Source organism: Muscardinus avellanarius, assembly GCF_963383645.1.
Source record: "Muscardinus avellanarius genome assembly, chromosome: 17".
Classification (NCBI taxonomy): domain Eukaryota; kingdom Metazoa; phylum Chordata; class Mammalia; order Rodentia; family Gliridae; genus Muscardinus; species Muscardinus avellanarius.
This window is the reverse complement of record NC_137803.1, coordinates 3883707-3898255: the sequence shown is the minus strand read 5'-3', so window position 1 is coordinate 3898255 and position 14549 is coordinate 3883707. Positions and strand designations below refer to the sequence as shown.

General features: G+C 50.1%; 1 protein-coding gene across 1 annotated transcript in view; it reads left to right on the top strand.

Moving 5' to 3' along the window:
• Positions 1-3726: 3726 nt before the first annotated feature.
• The window catches only part of CNDP1 (carnosine dipeptidase 1), a gene marked incomplete at both ends in the record, with an annotated part of 51070 nt that continues 40247 nt past the window's right edge, over positions 3727-14549 (top strand). Inside the window, one exon of the mRNA XM_080714574.1 lies at positions 3727-3750. Within this exon, the coding sequence (XP_080570700.1) occupies positions 3727-3750 (24 nt within the window). The remainder of the gene's footprint in view (positions 3751-14549) is intronic.

Sequence of the window (14549 nt, the reverse complement as noted above, 5' to 3'; positions counted from 1 at the left end):
CCGCACCTGCAGGCGATGCTTCAGAATCTGGAGAGCTGGGCGTGGTAGCACACGCTCATAATCCAGCACTTGGGAGGCTGAGACAGGAGGATCACGCAGGTTCGAGGCCAGCCTCAGCAGCTTACGGAGGCTCTCCACAACTTAGGGCGACCCTGTTTCCAAATATAAAATAGGTTTAGGACTGTAGAAAGAGGTAGAAAGCCCCTGGGTTCCATCCCCAGCATCACACACACACAAAAAAGAAGAATCTGGATACCTGCCTGGCTTGAAGGTAACTCCCCAAGATCCTAATCTGCAGGGGAAATGGAGACCACATAGGAATGAATCTGGTAGATGCTACCTGAGTCAGGGGTCAAAGTGGACCTCAGCCATTATGGCCCTCCACATCACCCCCAGCCCTGATGTCGTACCCTGAGGGTGCGTCGGTTCTGGTAACCTGTGCTCATCAGACAAACCCAAACTGACAGAATCTGAATAAATCTGTACCTGGTATTTTCCTGGTGTTGATTTCTTTAATCATTTTTACACGGTTATGTAAGATATTAGCTGGGGCCGGGCCAGTGTTCACACCTGTAATCCCAGGACTTGGGAAGCCAAGACCAGAGGGTCACAGGTTTGAGGCCAGTCAGCTACTTAGCAAGACCCTGCTTCAAAAAAAAAAAAAAATACATTATATATATATATATATATATATATATATATATATATATATATATATATATATATGGCTGTGGGCCTAGCTCAGAGGTAGAATATCCGTGGGTTTACTCCCTAGTACCCCCCCCCCAAAAAAAAGATATTAGCTGGGGGAGATGTATATTGATACCTGACCACTTCTGGAACTTTTCTGTAAGTCCATATCATCATCATCATCATTATTATTCATTTTGTGGTGCTGGGGATGAAACCCAGAGACATTACCTTGGAGCTACAGCCCCCCAGCCCTATTTTTTAGTCTTTATTTTGAAACAGGGTCTCACAAAGTTGTGGAGGGCCTCACTAAGTAGCTGAGGCTGGCCACAAACCTGTGATCCTCCTATCTCAGCCTCCCAAATACTGTGATTACAAGTGTGGGCTACCACATCTGGCTTGTAAATCCATATATTTTCAAAGTGAAAACTTAAAGACAAAGGTATCTACCTTTAAGGCTCACCTTTGCCCTGGGTACGGGCTTGGTGCTTCATTTAACAACTTCACAGCTGAGACAAATACATCATTTAAGCCTCTAATCTTGCAAAGAGAACTACATCGTCTTTACCCAGAAAACCCAACATTAACTTCTGCGTCTCCTGGGCCCATGGCAAACAGCTCTTGAGTCTCCTGGGCTCTCGTTGGTCCTAATCCCTTGGCAAACAGCTTTTGCACCAGAGCAGAGCGTGCAGTGCCCGGCGTGTGAGTCAGGTCAGGTGGGTCACTGAGAAGCTTCTCCTAGACCCACCAGACATGGGTTAATTTCATTTCAAACCCTAAAGGATAGAAGTGGGTTGTGTTTTGCAGTACTGGGGATGTAACCCAGGGGCATTCTACCTCCAAGCTACACCCCAGCCCTATTTTTTAGTCTTTATTTTGAAACAGGGTCTCACTGAATTGCGAAGGGGTTCACTAAGTAGGTGAGGCTGTCTGCGAGCTGCCATTCTCCTGTCTCCTACAAGTGGGATTTTTAAAGTCTTGCATGGTGGCACACACTTGCAATCCCAGTATTTGGGAGTGAGAGACAGGAGGATTTCAGGTTCAAAGCCAACCTCAGCAATTTAGCAAGACTCTGTTTCCAAATAAAAAATAAAATAGGTTTGGGCCTGCAGCTCAGAGGCAGAACACCCTGGGTTCAATGCCCAGCACCACCATAAATGAGTGAACGAATGAATAAAAAGAAGTGTGACTTATACTTCATAGCCATGGAGTCCCAGAGCTGGGAGAGATGGTGCAGGAGGCAGCCACTGCCTGGGGCTGCACACACAGGAGGGCTTTGTGCCTGAGGTCAAGGTCCAGACCCTGCAGGCAAGGGTGTGGCCATAGCTGGCTCTGGGTGGAGAAGCCCGAGTGGTGATTACTGACAGAACTTGCTAGAAATTCGCCCTCTGGGAAGCTGGGGAAAGCAGTGCGAGGTATGCATCTTGCTGAAGGCTCCCCACTGAGACTGAAGGGTGTCCAGGGGACTGTTGGCCTCTGGAGCTGCTGACCACCGGGTGCTGTGGACTTGCGAGGACACAGGCCGACAGCAGGCGCCCTGGCTGGCAGGAAGCTGACCCCACAGTTGGTTCTGCGTCGTGTCCTCCATGGCTGCCCGAGGGAGTGGCTGCCTAATTCTGGGAATGGGTAGAAAGTATTCTTACTTACATGTAGAGTTGACATTTTAAAATATGGACCTTAGCCGGGCATGGTGGTGGCTCACGCTTGTAATCCCCGAGCTTGGGAGGCTGAGACAGGAGGATCGCGCAGGTTCGAAGCCAGCCTCAGCTACTTAATGAGGCTCTCAGCAACTTAGCGAGACCCTGTTTCCAAATAAAATAGAAAATAGGTCTGGGAGTGTAGCCCGGAGGTAGAAAGCCCCTGGGTTCCACCCCCAGTACCACCAAAAAAAAAAAAAAAAAATGGGCCTTATTCATTAGAAGGTTTAACCTTGCTGATTGTTATGACTCACAGGTCAGAACTTGAATGGAGCCTCTCACACCCAACATTTAATAGGGTGGAGTGGAGGACCTGGAACGCATTCTTACAGCTCTGTAAGAACCTGGATTCTCTCTTTCAGAACCTGGATTCCCCAGGTTCCCCCTACACCAGAGTCACCACCACTATGGCTTCAGGAACCAGATGTCTCATCCCGCCTTAGCTCTTTGTGTTTGATTTGTTCCTAGAATATGTATTATGTATATACTTTAATTGTATATATATGTATACTGCATATGTACAATAACACAATATATACTCCATAGATACACAATGTACACTACAAATATATATATATAATATATATTACATATATATTACATATATATTTGAGAGAGAGAGATGATTAGTCTGAATTGTCAACTTGACTGGCTCATGAAACACCTAAGATTTTGTGACCCTGGGTCCACTGAGGGTGGAGGCAGAGACTGGAGAGAGGCTTCTGCCAGCTGAGGAGTGTCTGTCAGCAGCAGCTGGGGAAGCAGATTCTGCTTTCGACCTTAGGAGGAAGCCCCCCTGCCCACACCTCAGTCTCAGACTTCTGGCCTCTGGAACTGAGAGAAAACCCACTTGTACCATTCAAGCCTCCTACCTGGCCGTGCTTCACAGCCTAGGGAACCAACATTCATTACATTCTACCCAGGAGCCCAGAGGCCTCACGCTCAGCTCTGCTGCTGGCTGGGATGTGCGTGCCTTTCCTCCCAAAGGTGATAGCCCTCATCCCACTGGAGCCCCCAGGGGTCCTCAGCCCCAGTGGAGCCCCTCAGGCCTCCAGCTGCACGGGGTGACTTTCCGCACTGCCTCACCCCAAGCTGTGCATGAGACATTGTTTCTTCCTCTGCTGTTGAATTGAATGAAGCATCTTTGTTTCCCAGATGTGAATAGAGCCACTATATTGGCCTCTTCTTCCTTTTGTAGGATGGGATGTGGTGGGTCAGAGCACAGAAAGATATTTAATGAGACCATCTGAGGCCCTGACAGGACTACCTCTTTGACAGTCCTTGGAGGCAGAGAGAGAGAGAGAGAGAAGGGAGATCAAGGCTTCAGAACACTGGTCCAATGGATCCCAAACTCGGGAGAATGGTGAGTAGAGCCTGGGAAGCCAGAGCCTGCTGGATCAGAGGCTAGACAGCAACCGGCCTAGTGGCCTGCACTGAGCCAGCCAGTCCTGGGCAGGTGGATGCCCTGGGTGCCCAGGACCCGCTCTACTTACAAATATCTTAGGCACTCGCTGTCCCAGCCCAAGGAATTCCTTTAACTGTCATGCTTTTAGGTAATTATATATTTTTTGTTTGTTTGTTTGTTTGGGTGGTACTGGGGTTCCTGGAAACCCTTCTACCTCCAGGCTACACTACCAGACCTATTTTATAATTTTTTTAAAAAATTGAAAACAGGGTCTCTTAAGCCAGCACGGCTGGCTTTGAACCTGCGCGATCCTCCTGTCTCCACCCCCCAACTGTGGGGATTACAAGCGTGCGCCACCACGCCCGGCCTGTATGTTCTTAAAAATAATAATATTTTTAAGCTTTGTCCACACTGTAACATGTCTTGGTACTTCAGTCCCATTCAGGGCCCACGAGTGTCCCATGGCCTGAATAAACCTCGTTGGGCTCATCCTTGTCTTAGTGGACTGACATGGAGGTTGTTTCCACCTTTGGGTTAGGATGAATAGTGCTGCTGTAAACATTTGCATTTGTGCTCCCGTTTTTGTGTGGACATAAGTTTTCGTTTCTCTTGCATGTCTATGGCCAGGACTAGACTTCTGGGCCATGTGGTCCATCATTGGAGAAACTGCCAGACTGTTCTCCAGAGACTGCACCCTGTTACATTCCCAGCAGCAAATGCACGCGGACTCCACCTTCCTCACATCCTCACCAGCACTTGTGTATCATGAGGGAGGGAGCGAAGGATCCTGTGGTATTTTGCATTCCCCCTGTGGTTAATGATGGTGAGCATCTTCTCGTGTTTTTTTTTTTTTTTTTTTTTTTTTTTGCCAAGAAATCTGCACATTTAGCCAGGATCATTCCATTCTTGCATCCCACTCAAAAGATTCTGCCAAGACTCTGAGAACATTTTCAGGTCCAAGTAGGAAAGTTCATTGGACTTTTGGCAGCTTATCTGGGGCGTGTCTCTTGTGCCTAGATTCTGAACCTAAGCAGATTCTCAGTTTATCTCAGGCCCAGCTTCTAACTAAGCAATTCAGCTGTAGATTTCCCGAGATAGGATGGACTTTCTCTCCCCATGTCTTCAACAGGGCCGCTTGTTTTCTCTCTCAGAGAAGAGCAAACCCTGACATTGCACATCCCAGGACACTTCAGGGAGACAGGGGCCTACAGTGCCGTTAGCATCCAGTAACACTGAAATCACTCCTCCATATCAACAAACAGCCTACCACCGCACACAGCACACAGATTCCTCACATGGTTCCATCAACGTGTCTTTTTTATAGTTGGATTTTCAAATCAGAATCCATAGCCATGTGTGGTGGTGCACACTTGTCATCCCAGCATTTGGGAGGCTGAGACAGGAGGATCACAGTTCGAGGACAGCCTCAGCTACTTAGTGAGGCTCTTTGCAACTTAGTGAGACCTGTTTCAAAATAAAGAATAAAAAATAGGGCTGGGGGTGTAGCTCGGAGGTAAAATGCCCCTGGGTTCCATCCCCAGTACCGGGGAGGGGGGGGGGATTCAAATCAGAATCCAAATAAAGTCTAGGCTTCACATTTGTTTCATGAATCTTTTAAATCTTTGCTTTTCTAGAATGTTACCCTCTCTTGTGGGGAGAACAATTTATTTATTAAAGAAACTATATCACTTTTCTGTAGAAAAATCCTCGAGCATTTAATAGGAACTCTTAATGTTTTTAAGTGTCGGCCTTATTTGATAGTGTATAATCTCAAGTTTAAATTGTTCAAGTGATTTGACTCCCACTATCCCTCCTGTCATCTACATTTCTAACACAAGAAAATTACTTTTATCATCATCATAAGAAATATTCGTTTTCAGAACAGTATATTATATATTTGTAAAGAATCAAATTGGCTCATGGTACAACTTTTTCATCTTCTACCCCTGCCTTGTTGCCTGGTTTAATTTTTATTGGTTTTTTTTTTTTTTTTTTGTGGTACTGGGGATGAAACCCAGAAGCATTCTACCTCCAAGCAACACCCCCAGCCCTATTTTTTATTCTTTATTTTGAAGCAGGGTCTCACTGAGTTGCAAAGGGCCTCACCTAGTAGCTGAGGCTGTCCATGAACCATGATCCTCCTGTCACAGCCACCCGAATGCTGGGATTACAAGCGTGCCCACCACACCCAGCTCGTTGCCTGGTTTAAAAGCCTTAACTCTGCTTCAGTTTTCTGTTCTGGCCCCACCCCTGACATCACATGCAAGACAGAAAGAAGGAGTTTGGGTGGGCGCCAAGAAGGAATTGGAGATAGTAGGCCCTGGTTAGGAGCGTGGCCCCGAGGACCGCTCATCCTGCCTGGGAAGTCTCCCCATATCATTTTACTCCTCTGTGAAATGGGGCAACAGTAATAGCTGTTTCACAGGATGTCAGAATAATTGGGCAATATCACTGCTGTTCAGTGCGCTGCACAGCACCTGACCTACGTGCATGTTAGTACATATGTATATTTAGTCTTTTTTTTGTGTGTGGTACTGGGGGTGGAACCCAGAGGCTTTCTACCTCCGGGCTATACTCCCAGATCCATTTTATGTTTTATTTGGAAACAGGGTCTCACTAAGTAGCTGAGAGCCTCACTAAGTAGCTGAGTCTGGCTTTGAACCTGTGTGATCCTCCTGTCTCAGCCTCCCAAGCGCAGGGATTACAAGCATGCGCCACCACGCCCGGCTATATTTAGTATTTTAAAGTATATATGTGTGTGTGTGTGTGTGTGCGTGTGTGTGTGTGTGTGTGTGTGTGTGTGTGTGTGTACACATACATAAAAGGCCAGCATGGTGGCGCGTACTTGTAATCCCAGTACTTGGGAGGCTGAGACAGGAGGATCGCTCAGGTTCGAAGCCAGCCTCAGCTACTTAGTGAGGCTGTCTGCAACTTAGTGAGACCCTGTTTTCAAATAAAATATAAAAAATAGGTCTGGGAGAATAGCCTAGAGGTAGAAAAGCCTCTGGGTTCCACCCCCAGTACCACAAAAAAATAAAAAATAATAATATTAATAATAATATAATATAATCAGGAAAACACAACCTGGATCTTAGCACAAAAGGGCACGACTTCTATTCATGGCTAGACTTAGGGCTGTGTGAAATCACAAATCCTCTCCAGCACTGATTGTAACTGAAGAATGCTGAAGCTGCTCGATTCTGCGCTGTCTTCTCAGAAGGGTGCGACCTTTCCTTCCTTGAAATGTTTGCCGTAGCACAGTCTAGTGGACAGTTCTACTAATTCTGTCAATGAACAAATCGCAGGCTCTGTGCCATCAGGAATCAGGAATCCCTCAGCCCACATAGTCCCTGGTCACAGCCACCCATTCCTGTCGGTCACCTGGGAGGGACAGTGGGGGCCGGGTGAGGGCCCCTCACCCTCCCCAGGCCCAGAGCGAGGGCAGCCTCAGCCGCTGGCCCAGCCAGATCCCTGCACAGGAGGGGGGGAGGGACATGCGCAGTTCAGCCCTGTCAGGTGCCCTGGCCATGCTGGGGGAGCCACAGCCGGCCCCTACCTCCCACCCCAGGCGTGCCCTGCTTTCTGGTTGGTCCTGTGGCATACCTGTGGCTCTCAGGACCACACACACTCCGCGCTCCAGCCAGCTCAGAAGATTCTCCTGCAGTCTTCCCCTGGTCCATACCCAGTTCTATTATGGGCCACACCTACATCCCACTGAAGCAGGGTGCTGCCAGGAGCTGAGGCTGGCCTGGGGCTGGGAGATGGGCTCCTGTAAGGGTGGTGGAAGAGGAAGAGTCCATGTGAGTCCAGTCTCCTGCCTCCATCTCTCTGAGCTCAACGCAGAGCATGGATTGGCATGTTGTGCATGTGCCAGAGGCTGGAAACTTGTACGCTTAGTCACGCTGTTTCAGGGCAGACAGGAGCAATGCAGCGGCCGAGTTAGCGAACCCTAGGGGTCTCCCGACCCCATCCCAGTCCAGCAAGCACCGAGGTAAGTAACCCCTACACACAAGGAAGCGAGGGATGTCTGTCCCCAAAGCACAATGCCCCAGTGTCCAGCTTCTCAATCACTCTTTCAAGTGGTCACAATCCTCCCCTTCAGAAGGGCACTGGTGGGAACAGAGGCCACTTTCAGGACACACGCACAGCAAGAAGGAAGCACTTGCAGCTTCCGCTGACCACCAGCACTTAGAGTTGGGGACACTGCCCCTTGTTGAGCCACTAAGGAACGAGGTCCAAGGTAGCACGAGGGATGGCCAATGGGGAGAGGAGAGAGATGGCGGGAAGTGGAAGCCTGCGCAGTTGGGCTTCCCCAAAGAGGGCAGACGAGAGGGAGCCTGTGCACCGCCCAGGAGCAGCCCTGCGCCAGGGCTCCCTGCGCCTACGGTCCACGGTGATCGTCTACTTCAGCCAAGTGTGCCTCGTTACCTAACTCAGCACCTTGACCTGAAGGCCGAGAGTCCACGCAGAAGCGTCCGGGCACTTGGCTGGCCCCGTCGATGGTGCAGGATTTGTATCTTGAGCTCCCAGTGTCAGGGCCACAGTCATGAGTAGTTCCCAGCTCTGCTTCTGGAGGCTGAGGATCCCCAGGATGCAGACATTCATGCCACCTAAGGTCAGTTCTCGGAGCGCTGGAGCGTTTCCGTGAGTGCTTCTTGGCTTCGCTTGGCCACGCTCTCTCCCTACTTGGGAAAGTCTGCCGCACCACTCCCTGTTGGAGTCTGCATGTTGAGCCTAGCCTGGGACTAGGCTTCGCGGCGCTGTCTTCCAGGAAGTGAAATTCTTGTAATGGAGTTTCATTCACGATACGGTAGGAGTTTACTATTAAAACTCTACTGCCGCAGGGCAGGGTGGCACAAGCCTGTAATCCCAGTCCTTAGGAGGCCGAGACAGGAGGACCGCAGGCTCAGGGACAGCCTCAGCTAATACTTAGTGAGGCCCTCTGCAATCTAGTGAGACTCTTTTGAAATAAGCAGTAAAATCAGGCTGTGCAGGCTGGGGGGTTTAGCTTGTAGGTAGAATGCTTCTGGGGTCAATCCCCAGTACCCCCAAAAAAACCCACTTCAAACAAAGCCACCTCATGTATCTTAAACTTTTAATCAAAAAAGCATAGACATGACAGCATCCTTACTGAGCAGACGCAGCCGGAGCTGGAGACCTGAGCTGAGCGTTGCTGGGCCTCAGCATGAAGGGCTGAGACTCATGGAGAGGAGACGCCAAAAGTACCCCAGGCACGGAGAGCAGCCGGAGCCAGCGCTACTGTGTGCAGCTGGGGACAGCCGCCAGCCTCCAGATAACACTGCTCGGGGCTCTGGGCACCAACCTAAGGCCCGGACCTGACCTGCGCTCCTTAAGTCACCAGGTGGAGGCCGCCTCAGCACTGCACACAGCAGGGATCACAGACGGAGGATAAAACACCTGTTGTCCATGTTAAGCCTGCAAGGTCCCAGTATATATGGTAGGGGCATTAGAAGCAGAAGGGGCAGGCAGGACCTCCACTCGGGCCTTCAGAGGGATCCCCGCTCTGCCCACCCCTTGGTTCAGGACATCTGGACTCCAGATTTTGTGAGAGAATAAATTTCTGTTGTTTCAGCTGCCTGGTTGGTGGTACCGTGTTACAGTGGCCCCAGGATACTGGCACAGAGATAGGAAAGTTTCTGTCTTCTTTGTCCTTGTGGTTGAATTTCTTTTATTTATTTATTTTTTGTTTTGTTTTGTTTTTTTGGTGGTACTGGGGTTCCTGGAAACCCTTCTACCTCCGGGCTACACTCCCAGACCTATTTTTATACTTTTTTTTATTTGGAAACAGGGTCTCTTAAGCCAGCGCACACGGCTGGCTTCGAACCTGCGCGATCCTCCTGTCTCCACCTCCCAAGCGCGGGGATTACAAACATGCACCACCACACCTGGCCCCTTGTGGTTGAATTTCTACTTGTGGAATGTTTGTTCATAACCAAGAAGTAGCCTGAGAGCCAACTCCAGGAGGCGCCTTGCCCTCCACTCCCGTTTCCTTATTTCTGGGGCCTTGGTTCCCAGCCACTGAGGAGAGCTAAAGCCCCAGGCTTCAGGCTCAAGCAACTTCCTATGAGCTTGTAGCTGGGCACGGTGCACAGGCCTGTAACCCCAGTACTTGGGAAGCTAAGACAGGAGGATTGCAGGTTCAAGGCTAGCACACAGTAATCTAGCAAGACCCTATTTCAAAATAAACCGGGCGTGGTGGTGCACACTTGTAATCCCAGAGTTTGGGAGGCTGAGACAGGAGGACCACACAGGTTCGAAGCCAGCCTCAGCTACTTAGTGAGGCTCTCAGCAACTTAGTGAGACCCTGTTTTCAAATCAAGTATAAAATAGGTCTGAGAGTATAGCCCGGAGGTAGAAAAGCCCTGAGTTCCACCCCAATACCACACACACACAATAATGCAGGGGCTGGAGTATAGCTCAGAGGTAGAATATCCCTGAGTTCAACCTCCAGTACCACACACACATGCACAAGTAAGTCAAAGTAATTATAGGTTTCTAGGAAAAGAAAAATGTATTTTCTTTTCTTTGTGTGTGTGTGTATGTGGAGATTGAACCCAGGGGCATTCTACCTCTGAGCTACACCCCCAGCCTAATTTTTTATTCTTTTTTTTTCTTTTCTTTTCTTTTTCTTTTTTTTTTTTTTTTTTTTTTTTTTTGGTGGTACTGGGGTTCCTGGAAGCCCTTCGACCTCCGGGCTACGCTCCCAGACCTATTTTATACTTTTTTAAAATTTGGAAACAGGGTCTCTTAACCCAGCACAGCTGGCTTCAAACCTGCGCAATCCTCCTGTCTCTGTCTTCCAAGCGCAGGGATTACAAGCGTGTGCCCAGCTGTATTCTTTATTTTCGAAACAAGGTTTCACTGAGTTGTAGAGGACCTCACTAAGTAGCTGAGGCTGGGTGTGAGCCTGCGACCCTCCTGTCTCAGCCTCCCAAGTACTGGGATTACAATCATCCACCACCATGCCCGGCTGAAAAATGTATTTTCCTTTGGCCCTCCCATCCTAACTCCTGGAGACGGCTCCATCCTCTCCCCCGTCCCTGGCTCTGTTTTGGATTCGGCCCCTCCTGGCCCAGCCCTTTCTGCTGCTCTGCGGCAGGAACACCTGGATCTCATCAGCTAGCTGTTGCCTGAGGTCAGTCTCCCCTGCAGGTCTTTTATATACCTATTAACACTTTCACACACAATCTGCCCAATGAGATTGAAAGGAAGAAATGGCGGCAGCAGCTCCAGTCTGGCCTCAGCTGTGAGACAGCAGAGGACAATTCACCGGGCTCCGCCAGCGATGTGCACGTCACCCCCATCCCTCGGGATTTCCACCCATCACCCCTCATAACTGGAGGCCATGGCCCTGTCCTACCCCCAGACTCAGGCATGCTTTTGCCTCCGAGGAACTCATAAGCAGCTTTATCTGGTGACAATACTGTCACCCAGATGGAGTATATTTCAGTGGATTGACTTAATTGATTTCACATTCCTTCCCATAGGAGGGGGAAGAAAACCCCACAGGAATCTCTCCTTCTTTCACTCACGTTCCCCCCCACCCCCGCCCCCAGCTTTATCTGTCATTGGGATACAAGCTGCTCTCCTATTTCCAGATGCTGGAAAACTCTAGGAATCGTGCAAAGCTGGGCTACCTCCCAGCCAGTCTACAGAGAGGCCAGATCCCTGGCTGGACTGGAGGAAACAGAAAGGACCTGAGGTGACCTGGTTCTGAAGGCATCACAGGCAGTGAGCCCCAACAGTACCACTCTCCCCTCTCCATGCCCGCCCCAGGCCTGAGGGGCCACCTGAGTCCACCTGGGCCTCGTGGCTAGAGGACTAGCTGTCTTTTGCCTGCTGTGGAACGTTCTTGAGAGGTCCTCAGTCTAAGATGTACCAGGTGATGTGTAGGCACCACGCCCTGCCCATCCTAACAGAGTGTGACGGGGCCACTGTCCCTGATTCAGAGCCTCTTGCCTGCCTGAGGCAGCCAGTTGGGACGAGGGAGGGCCTAAGGTCTACCCAGCCGACCGGAACTCAGAGCGCCTGTATCCCTGGCGCTCAATTGCTCCTGGCGCCCAGCTCTGGTGATGGCAGACTCCTTACGTCTCTCCCTTGCACTCCCAAAAGCCCACTTAGGATCCTAGCCAGACAAATATCCCTGGTTAGTACTTCCTGAAATTTGCAGGTGGAGTTTGGGTCTGGGAAAGGCTCTAAGCTAAATGTAGACGCAGACAAGCCGCTCTGGGGTCACACTGGTTAGACCCCCCCCCTCCCCACCCCAGGACAGTGCAGAAACCCGTAGCTCTTGGGATTTTTCTGGGGGACTTTGCACCTGGCTCCCTTCATCTGGGCATTAGTGTGGCCACTCTCTCTTGGAGGGAGGCCCCGCCCTTGCTGCCTCCTTCTCCTCAGCCCTGCCTGCCCTTCCAAAACACAGGAATCCTCCGCCTCTACTCAGTCTGCGGGGGAGCACCAGAATCCAGAAAAGCCTGTTTTCTAGTGCAGTTGTGTAAAATCCTGCAGTGGTTAGATAAACTAGGCTAAAAAAACAAACATTTTCCCCGTCATAACCGATTCATCAAAGCAGAAACAAGACAGAGTGCTCTCTGTCAAACGGGCACAGGAGGACTCAGGACTACTTGGTAAGTCGGGATTTTGGTGTCTGAGTTGGCCCTGAGCTGTCTCTCTGTGCTCCTGATGGCCGTCTGTCTGTCCTTGAGGGAGAGGGAAGCGGCTCTTTCTGCTTTCCTACTCTGTCCCCTCAACATCGAAGCACCCAGCTCCTCTGCTCAGCCTCCTTGACAGCTGCTCAGTGGCAGGGTGCAGAAGGGTCCTGGTGCGGGACAGCAAGGCCTCTCCCACTTTAGAACCAGGCAGGGAGAGCCACGAAGGGGCCCACCATCTGCTGGGCAGCCTGGGCAGCAGGGGGCAGAGAGAGGGAAGGAGAGCTGAAAGGCTGAAAAGACTCCACATGCGCACTCCATTCTCAATCCAGGAAAGGTCAGGCAGGGTGATGGACATGGCCAAGAGTGTGGACATTTCCATTCAAGTTAAATGTACCTAACACGAGCCGGGCGTGGTGGCGCACGCTTGTAATCCCAGCATTCGGGAGGCAGAGACAGGAGGATTGTGATTAGCAGACAGCCTCAGCTACTTAGTGAGGCCCTCTGCAACTCAGTGAGACCCTGTTTCAAAATATAAAATAAAAAAAAAGAGCTGGGCGTGTAGCTTGAAGGTAGGATGCCCCTGGGTGCCATCCCCAGTGCCACAAAATATAAATAAATAAATAAATAAATAAATAAATAAATAAAAGACTCAGCACGGGAGCACTTGAAACTTTTGTTCCAAATCTAAGAGCAAACAGGAGCCGGTGGGCAGGAGCAGCTTCCCACCCGCGTAGCCAGTGAAACGCGTGGCCAGGCCTCTCCCTGCCGGTCGCCAACTCCAGGCCCCACGACCCTCTTGTACCCCAGCTTCTCTCTCTTCTTCCTGCAAAGGCAAACACCAGAACAACCTCCTAAATCCCCCAGATTTGGGAGGGTGATCAGCTCAAGGACAAGCACAATGGGTCACACATGAAGGTAAACAGAAAAATCAAAGATGGAGAGAGGTGAGTGAGTAGACAGAGCCAGAACTCCACCCGGAGACTGAGGGCCAGATCCTCGCCACTGCTGATCCCCGTGGCCTGGGCAGCAAATGAGCAGCAGGCCCTGCGGGAGGGAGGGGAGGGGGAGGGGGGAGACCGTCTTTGATTCTCCTCCTCCTCCTCCTCCTCCTCCTCCTCCTCCTCCTCCTTCTTCTTTGGGTGGTACTGGGGTTTCTGGAAGCCCTTCTACCTCCAAGATATACTCCCAGACCTATTTTATACTTTTATTTGGAAACAGGGTCTCTTAAGCCAGCGCTTAATGGGTTGGGCATCAACCTCCAAATACTCTCAACCTGCTTGATCCTCCTGTCTCCACCTCCTAAGCGCAGGGACTATAAGTGTGCACCACCACGCCTGGCTAATAATAATTCCCCTCCTCCTCTTCCTCCTCTTCCTCCTCCTCCTCCTCCTCCTCCTCCTCCTTCTTCTTCTTCTTCTTCTTCTTCTTCTTCTTCTTCTTCTTCTTCTTCTTCTTCTTCTTCTGGTACTGGGGATGGAACCTAGGGGCATTCTACCACTGAGCTACACCTTCAGCCCTATTTTTTATTATTTATTTAAAAACAGGGTCTCACTGAGTTGCAGAGGGCCTCACTGAGTAGCCGAGGCTGGTCACGAACTGAGATCCTCCATCTCACCCTCCCAAGTACTAGGATCACAAGCGTGCACCACCTAACTCTTTAACGGGGTGAAAGTGAAGTACTAAGCTCTCCATACCAGCCCCTGCTTCAGGACCATAGCGTTTGTTTTCTAGAAAGACCGGCTCTCATCTGTCCCCTGCCTGAGGAGAGGTGCTGCCCAAAACTGAAATAGCCTCAGTCCTTATCTTGAGGAAATAATGCTGTTAGATGTTTTCCTTCTTTTCCTGTAGCTAATTTTTCTTTAAATTTCTCTTTTCGTCTTTCCCTGGAGAGGAATGCCAGGTAACATTTTAAATGAACACTGAATGAGAAAACAACAGTAAAAGTTCAAGTTCTCCTGTCACCAGAGTGGTCACGTTAGCTCCTCTAACTGGGCTTTTCCCTAGAGGTCCTTCCCACCTGGCTTATTTGCAGTCTTGTGCCTGGTGCTGTCCAGATCGAGCCCAGCACACAGCTGCACCACCACA